The sequence below is a fragment of the Trachypithecus francoisi genome, unplaced genomic scaffold (genome assembly GCF_009764315.1).
Source record: "Trachypithecus francoisi isolate TF-2019V2 unplaced genomic scaffold, Tfra_2.0 Contig00110, whole genome shotgun sequence".
Lineage (NCBI taxonomy): Eukaryota > Metazoa > Chordata > Mammalia > Primates > Cercopithecidae > Trachypithecus > Trachypithecus francoisi.
This window is the reverse complement of record NW_022680476.1, coordinates 1-7,878: the sequence shown is the minus strand read 5'-3', so window position 1 is coordinate 7,878 and position 7,878 is coordinate 1. Positions and strand designations below refer to the sequence as shown.

At 58.1% G+C, this 7,878-nt stretch overlaps 1 protein-coding gene across 1 annotated transcript; it reads right to left on the bottom strand.

Moving 5' to 3' along the window:
* Positions 1-327: 327 nt before the first annotated feature.
* LOC117098283 (A disintegrin and metalloproteinase with thrombospondin motifs 7-like) lies at positions 328-3,888 on the bottom strand. Its single transcript, XM_033236692.1, has 4 exons — positions 3,757-3,888; positions 1,608-1,901; positions 940-1,032; positions 328-527 (listed from the first exon to the last, which is right to left on the bottom strand). Exons 1-4 carry the CDS (start codon positions 3,886-3,888, stop codon positions 378-380), a joined length of 669 nt encoding a protein of 222 aa, XP_033092583.1. The 3' UTR covers positions 328-377.
* Between the last annotated feature and the right edge of the window lie 3,990 nt (positions 3,889-7,878).

Here is a 7,878-nt window from a genome sequence, read left to right as displayed (position 1 = left end):
GGTGGGGAAAATGAGGCCCAGAGAAAGGATGAAGATGGGATTTGAACCTGGAGCCATCTAAGGTCTGGAACCCATGCTCTTCGCCACTGCTCTCTCCTGCCTCCTTCTAGCCAGCAGCTGTTTTGCCATGTGGCCTCTGATGAGTCTCTCCAGTCTCTGGGCCTCAGTGTCCCCCTCTCTGGAAAGGGGTCAGTAGTAGGGACCCTGTCAGCCCCCAGAACACTCCTTGAAAGTGACTCAAGGTGGCCTGGACACTCGGACTGACCATTATGAGGACACTTCTAAGAGCCAGGGGCTGAGACAGAGCCAAACTCCTGCAATCGGCTGACTGCTTGGGTCCCTCTGTCCCATTGCCCAGGGCACCCTGGGCCCCACACTCACGTAGGCTGCGTGCACTGCCGCTCGGCGTTCTGTACGCCCACGCCACAGCTCCGCGAGCAGATGGACCAGGCGCTCCAGCCAGACCAGCCACCATCCACGGCCTCGGGCCGGAAGCCCATGGGTACGCACTCCCCATTGAGACACCACTACTGTGACAGATGGAGGTAGAGCCACCCCACCCCCCAGCCTATCAGTCATCCTCACCCTAGTGAGAACAAGGTGGGTGGGAAGGCTGCGAAAGGCACAGAGGGTAAGGATGGAAGGTGAGAGAGACTCCCTCACAATCATCACAATCATCTGTGACCCAGGCCACAGGGAGGAGCTGAGCAGGGAGTAAAACAGCCCACGTGCTGACTCAGCTGAAGACACCCTGGGGAATCATGGAATCAAGCCCTGGCCCCAATGCCTCCGCTTTGCAGATGGGGCCTTGGGCTGTAGAGAGTGTGGGGCTCTGCTAGGAGCACAAGCAAGACTGTGAGCCGGGGCTGACCCCAGGGCCCGGTCACAGCAGGTCTGTCCTCTCCAACACCCACCGCCGGGACTGGGGACATCCCCTACCTTATTCTCCCCACACCAGGTGCCGTCCACAGCTGCATCCAGCTTGGAGTGACAGGTGGTCCCCACAGAGCACCAGAGTGTGTGGCAGACATTCTGCGAGGAGGAGGGCATGGGCCATACCCTCACGCCCTCCCAGCGCCACCACCCACCCTGCCCCCTCCCTGTCCCCAAGGGTCCCCTGGGCACCTCTTCACATGGCAGGGGCCCACAGAGCCCCAGAGGTCCCTTCTTGTGTGTCTGCTCCCACTTTCCTCCCCAGACCGTGCACTCCTCAGAGCGATCCCCAGCTGTCCCCACCTCTCCCGGCCCAGTCCCTCCTCTGGAAACACTCCCATTAGAAGATCACTTCAGGCAATCTTCTCCGGGATAAATAGACCCTCCCCACTGGGGTCCCTTTTCCCTCTTATGAGCCAGCTCCACAGAGGCTAAGGGACTTGCCCGAAGTGTCACAGTTCGCCCATGGTTGACCCAGAAATCAGAGCTGGGTCTGTGGCCGCCCATCCCTGGCCTCTCCCACAGGCCACTTGATGTCTCACAGTATCACTCGGGGGCGCAGCCCAGGCCAGGTGAGGTTACTCCCAGGCTGGCATCCACGGGCTGGTGAGAGCTGTCCCCTGAGCCCTCCTGCTGGGTCCCCACACCCCCACACCCACACCGGCCCCACTCACATCCATGTCCTCGCAGAAGGCAGAGTAGGCCCCATACTGGAGGCGGCACTGGTGGCTCACATCATAGAGGACGCCAGGTGGCACCGAGGGGAAGTCGATGATGTCCTTGGCAGGAGGGTCGTCCAGGCACAGGCCCCACCCACGGCTAGAGATGGGACGGGAGGATGGAGGGGGTGTAGCCTGTGAGACCCATCGGAGAAGCCTCGGTGGGGCCGGGAGAGGAGGAGAGGTGGGAGGGGCACAGAGCCCTATAGCTGTAGGAAACTCCAGCCTCCCCGCTCGGTTCAGCTGATCCTCCAACCACAGCCAGCAGCACAGGCCCTCCCGGCCTCTCTCATCTCACCTCCTGGGCACTCCAGCTGGCTAAACAACCCCAACCCCAATCCCAGTCCTCTGCACACACTGCCAGGGCCCTTCCCTCAGAAGGCCTCCTGGACCGCCAAGCCCTCATGTGGCGCTGCTCTCTGACCCTGCAGCCTCCGTCCCTGAGCCCAGACCCTGGAGCCAGGCCCAACAAGGATCCAGAGAACATCACATCACAGTTGACAAAACAGAGCCTCCGATGGCCCCGCCCAGGCAGAGACCTCGGGTCATCTGTGGAAGGGCGAGGTCTGGAAAGCAGCCACCCCCGGGAGAGAGCCCAGGGCAGCCGTGCCTGTCCCGTTCCCCCTACTCCCTGACAGGGCTGGCCTCCGGCCTCCACTCCTGTCTTCCTCCAGCCAGCATTCCCTGGCAGTGGTGGCAGGGAAACTGGCAGACACGAGCAGGCGCCATGTGTGTCCACCACACACTCCTGCTGCTGCAGTCTGGTGAAGACAAGGCTGCCCAGACACAACACCACAAGGCAGGGAGCACAGAGGTGGGGAGCCTGGGGAGGGTGGCCCAGGCCCAGCTGGCACTCACTTCTGCCTCTGCCTCACTCTGTACAGCCCTTGGTCATACTATTGCTTCTGGGATCAGTGACCAGCCTGCTGCCCCTGCTGGACCTTAGGCAGGCACCACTACGGCTTAGCAGCAGGAGTGCCCTAACCCACTGACCACCCCACCTATGGCTCACTGCTGTCCTGGAGGAAGGTTCGGGGCCTTCTGGCAGCAGCAGTGGCTGGGGAGAATTGAGCCATGCAGGCATGCAGGACTGGGGATGACCCAGGCAGCCACGGCTTGGGCAGAAGCAATGGAGGGAGGCAGGACCCGTGGGACCTGGGGCCTCTAGCCAGGCAGGGGAGATGGGGAGGCACAAACCCTCCAGTTCTCCAGTCTGGGTGGCCTCAGGGTAGGTGGTGCCAGGCCAGAGGGCCACGATGAGCATACAGTCCTGACTGGGACAGGCGGGGGGTTGCACAGGGAAGAAGGGCAAAGGTGATGGATCCTGGAGTCCAGCAGGGAGAGAAAGAGATACTCCGAAATATGGAGAGGCTGGGAGAACACGAAAGGGTCCGGAAACAGGGCTAAGACCGCTGAAGGCAGGTGTGGAGAGAGGCTGGGAGGGTAGATCAGACCATGGAATCCCAAAACCCAGATTTCAGAGAAGGGGGCCTGGCAGCTGGGAGACCCAGGGTGGGGTGGGTGGTCTGTGTGGTCTCCTAAGTCCCCTGGCCAGTGACAGGCCCCTGGCTCTGCCCGGAGCTTCAGAGAAGAAAGCCAAGGTGACCAGACTTCTACTGAGAACCCTGGAATCCTCCTGGAATCACCCAGACTGCCCATGCTGGCTGGAAACAGACCCTGGAACACGGGCGTTGGCAGATGAGCAGCTGCTGGATGCAGTTCTAGTGCCCAAGATGACCACGTGCCAGGCTGGCCCCGGGTACTGGGGGCATACCCTCTCATTTGCTCCTCACAACATCCCGGGCAGACTCTACCATCATCTTTCCTCATACACTCAGGGCCCATACGTCACTTGCCCTGGGTCACACAAGAGGGACGTGATGGCCAGGATCTGAAGCCAGGCCCAGGCTGCCTGCACCAGGCTGTGTCTACTCACTAAGCTGCCTCCAGTGCGGGGCTCCTCCCATTCAGCCACGAGCCTGGCCTCAAATACTTCACCCCAAATACAAGTTCAAAACCATGGCAGCCAAGGCCTAGTGGGGAGAAAGGAATGTCCCAAGTGCTCCTGCAGCTTGGGGCTCCCTGAGTCTCCCTGGGCCTGCACCCGGGGCAGAGTGTCAGCAGGGGGTGGTGGGCTCAGCTGGCCCTGGGCTCCCTCCTTCCCGCTAGCATTCCGTGGCTCCAGGAGGTAGACTGGGGGCTCACCCATCCCAGCCAGGGAGTCCTCTGACCCCATGGCTGAGGGGTCCAATGCGCCTCCTCTCGGCACCAACAGTCCCTGGGCTACAGCCCAGCCCTTCTGTTTCCTGGCTGGCCCAGTGCTGACTCGTTACTCGTGTGGCTCCTGTGGGCCTGCTGCTGGGCAGCGGAAGCCACAACCACCTCTCAGCCCACCCTGGGTGTGTGGGAGAAGTCGGGAGCATGAGGCGACCCTCACAGAATCCACTGCCAGAATCAGGCCCAGGTGCTGTCTTGGGAGTCAGAAACCCAAGTTCTACTCTTTGCCTGGCTGTAGTTGCTGTGTGGCCTTGGGCCTTCACGTCCTCATCTGCAAGAAGCTGATCCCAAGCTACAGGGGTATAAATAGCAGTGTCTTCTTGGGAAAAATCACACAGGCGGCCGGCAGCCAGCCCTTCCTTCCTCTGGCAGGCTCACCGCCAGCTCCTCTGCGCTGCCGACACACCCAGATCCCCAAACCTGTCAGCCCTTCCCCTCCACGCCCCTCCTTAAGCTAATTATAGCGGGGCTGGGCAGTCCCACAAGAGGTCAGAGCAGACAGTAGGTGACTCTGGTCAGAAACCTCACTCTCACCTCGAGACTGCAAAGAGCTGCCCACCACTGACAGGAGAGACCTGTGGGCCCACTCCCCTGGCCACCCCTGGGATCTGGTCATGGAGTCACTGAATGGGGGGTCCATGGGGTGAAGTGAAAGACCCCACATGTGACCCAGCCTGTCTCTCTCCCTGTAGAAATGCTGGCTTCGAGGAAAGCAGGGACCAGGGCCTCCCCTTCTCCCACCCAAGTCCAAGTTGACATCAATGAAATGCTGTGACCTCTGCCTAGGGTCCCTTAAAGCACCTGTCAGCCGGGAAAGGATCTTAGAGTTCTTCAAGTCAACCCTCTTGGACAAGCTCCAGATGCTACCCTCCGGCACCGGCTCCCCGCCACCTCCTCAGGGTTCTTCTGCACCACCCTACACTCGCGTGGCCCCGGCCTCTGCCCAGCCTGCCCTCCACTTGGCACCCTTCTTCCTCGGGGTGGAAGTCAGCCTTTAGAGGGCAGGCTCCTTCTCCGAGTCACTGTTCCTGACCCCAGGAGGGCTTGGTGCCCCTCTCCCCAGTCCTACAGCCCACGAGGACTGCGTGCCTCAGTGCCAATCATCCCCAACTGTCATCTCTCTGTCTCCCCCTGGTGTGAGGACCTGCAGGACAGGCACCTGGAGGTCTCTCCTTTACCACGGTCCCCACACACAGGGCCTGATGGACATGGAGTCTGTGGACACAGCAAGAACGAGTCTGGATTCAGCCCTGTGGGTCTACCTGGCTGGATAAGCATCTACGCGCAGGAAGCCAAGGGGCTTCAGGAGCAGCCAGGATGAGGGGGTTGTCTGTGAGTGCCTCTGAGATGCCCCCAAGTCCTGGAAACACTGCCTGACCATTTGGCACTTCGGTGAATCTCACTCATTCTGTCCCCCAACCGGCTTGGGAGGGGCCCATCCTCTCTCTCCTGTCCCACCCCAGCAAGGAGACCAAAGGCTGCAGGCTGGGAGACAGGCTGCTGCCACCCTCCCCACCTCCGCACACCCTCTTCCATCCACCTCCTGGGCCTTGGGAGGGCCCTGCTGCCTGACTCCCAGGATGCAAAGGTGAAAGTGTGAAAGGACCTTGGGAAGACAGGGTTCTTCTTCCTCCCAAACACCCCTTCACTGGTGAGGCATGGATTGCTCTGCTTCTGTCTGGCTCACCCCAGTACCAAGGCTCTGGGAGGCCACAGCTGGCTCTGACTCTCACCCTGTCCTCCCCCCCTCACCCCAGGCCCCGAGCCAAGTCCCTCAAGCATGCCAGCAGCTGAGTGAGGACAGAGACTTGTCTGTCTGTCTGTCTGTCCTAGAGCCAGGGTGTTGGGCGGCACCCTGGGTGGGGGCAGCTGGGAACAAGCCCTGGGGGTGCTGTGGTGGCAGCTACTATTCTGATTTTCTGAAGCCATTCTCTCATTCTCTGCCTCTCTCTGGGGACGGAGACACACCCTCCTCTCCACCTTCAGGCCACTTGCCTGGTTCAAGTCCATCCCATCTATCACTTGGTAACAGTGGAAGGAATAGTAGTGAGCGTGTGTGAAATGCTTACTGCGTGGCAGGCGCAGTGCTCAGCACTGCACGTGTTTTCTCACTTATTCCTCATATCACACGCACAACGCAGTCCCATCATGATGTCCATTTTTTGAGGCTTAAGGGATAATATAACTTGTCTGCCAACACAGGTAGAAGCCTGGGCCACAGTCTAGGTTCTTTTATTTTCCCCCCACAAGACAGAGTCTTACTCTGTCACCCAAGCTGAACTGCAGTGGCGTGATCTCAGCTCACTGCAATCTCCACCTCCCAGATTCAAGCAATTCTCCTGCCTCAGCCTCCTGAGTAGCTGGGATTATAGGTGCGCACCACCACACCCAGCTGATTTTTGTATTTTTAGTAGAGACAAGGTTTCACCATGTTGGCCAGGCTGGTCTCAAACTCCTGACCTCAAGGGATCTGCCCACCTCCGTCTCCCAAAGTGCTGGGATTACAGGTGTGAGCCACCGTGCCCAGCCAGTCTAGGTCCTTAACCACCAAACAAAACTCTTCTCTGCTTCCAATCCCACTCCCCACACCAGTAATCCCTCCTCCACTGGAGGCCAGCCTCCTTGCTCTAACATCCCTAATGGACCTGGTCACATCCCTGCTTAAACCCCACCGTGAGTGGACTTCTAGAAAAACATGGCACATTGAGTAGACAGATTTATCGGTGCTCCCTTCCAAAACTCCACTCTGATGACAGTAGAGGAAACAAACAAGGCATAAATCCATAAGGGGTGACGATGGATAATGAAGGATGTCAACAAGATTCTGGAAGCTGGGGAGCAGATGGCCGGGCAGTAGCTGACTTGGTAGAGTGATGAAAACTGAGAGCCAAATGCCTGCAGGGAGGAACCACCCAGGAGAAGCCCGGAAAGGCCTGTTTCCAGGGACCCCTCAAGGCCTTAGGGCCAGGAGGGCTGAGGACAGTGGGCTGAAGTCTGTAAGAACTGATCAGACCCTAGATATCCTCCCAAACCCTGTGTAGCCAAGTGACAGCCACCTGTCCACCCAGCAGAGGGCCGGGAATCACTCCCTGGAGAGGGTGAACCAAGAGGCTCTGGCCCAGCAACACTGGGCATAGATGAAGACCCAAGGCAGAAGGACCTACAGAGAAAAGAGGACAAGCAAAAGTCTACACATCGAAGGGTAAGAAACACACCAAGCCGGAATGCTGCAGCCTGACATACAGTCTCCCAGGAAAAGTCTAGAGGATTCTTCTCTGGGGAAACTGAATCACTCAGAAAAATGACCTCAGATACTGACATTAGAGGATCTCCCCAAAACAGCCCTATCCAAACTAGTCCTTCTGCAGTGACTTGGAAAAGTCCTGCCTAAGTCCACAAACTGCCCAATTGGTGTCTCTGCATCTCCTTGCTATATATGAAATACTGCCAATGCATTTTAAGAAACCTTTTTTTTGAGACAGAGTTTCTGTTGCCCAGGCTGAAGTACAGTGGTGCAATCTCGGTTCACTGCAGCCTCCGCCTCCCGGGTTCAAGCGATTCTCCTGCCTCAGCTTTCTGAGCAGCTGCGATTACAGACACCAGTCACCGTGCCCGGCTAATTTTTTATATTTGTTTTAGTAGAGACAGGGTTTCACCATGTTGGCCAGGCTGGTCTCAAACTCCTGACCTCAAGAGATCTGCCTGCCTCAGCCTCCCAAAGTGCTGGAATTACAGGCGTGAGCCACCGCGCCTGGCCAAGAAAACTGTTAACATGAAACAAATATTTTTAAAAAAATAACCCAAAGGAAAGAAAAACATTTCAGGGAACAGAAGAAAAAAGTCAAATCCATGTAGGTAATAACCTCACAGAGATAAGAGAACCTACTGTACCCATGAAACACGAATAGGATCAAAAGGTGCACAGGTTGAGCATGTCCAATCCCAAAAT

Coding starts and splice junctions, on each gene's coding strand:
- LOC117098283 (XM_033236692.1), bottom strand. CDS start 3,888: ATGGGGTCAGAGGACTCCCTGGCTGGGATGGGTGAGCCCCCAGTCTAC. Junction 1,902..3,756: donor CTGCTGACACTCTGCCCCGG/GTGCAGGCCCAG, acceptor CTGTGGTTGGAG/GATCAGCTGAACCGAGCGGG. Junction 528..939: donor CCTGGTGTGGGGAGAATAAG/GTAGGGGATGTC, acceptor CTGTCACAGTAG/TGGTGTCTCAATGGGGAGTG.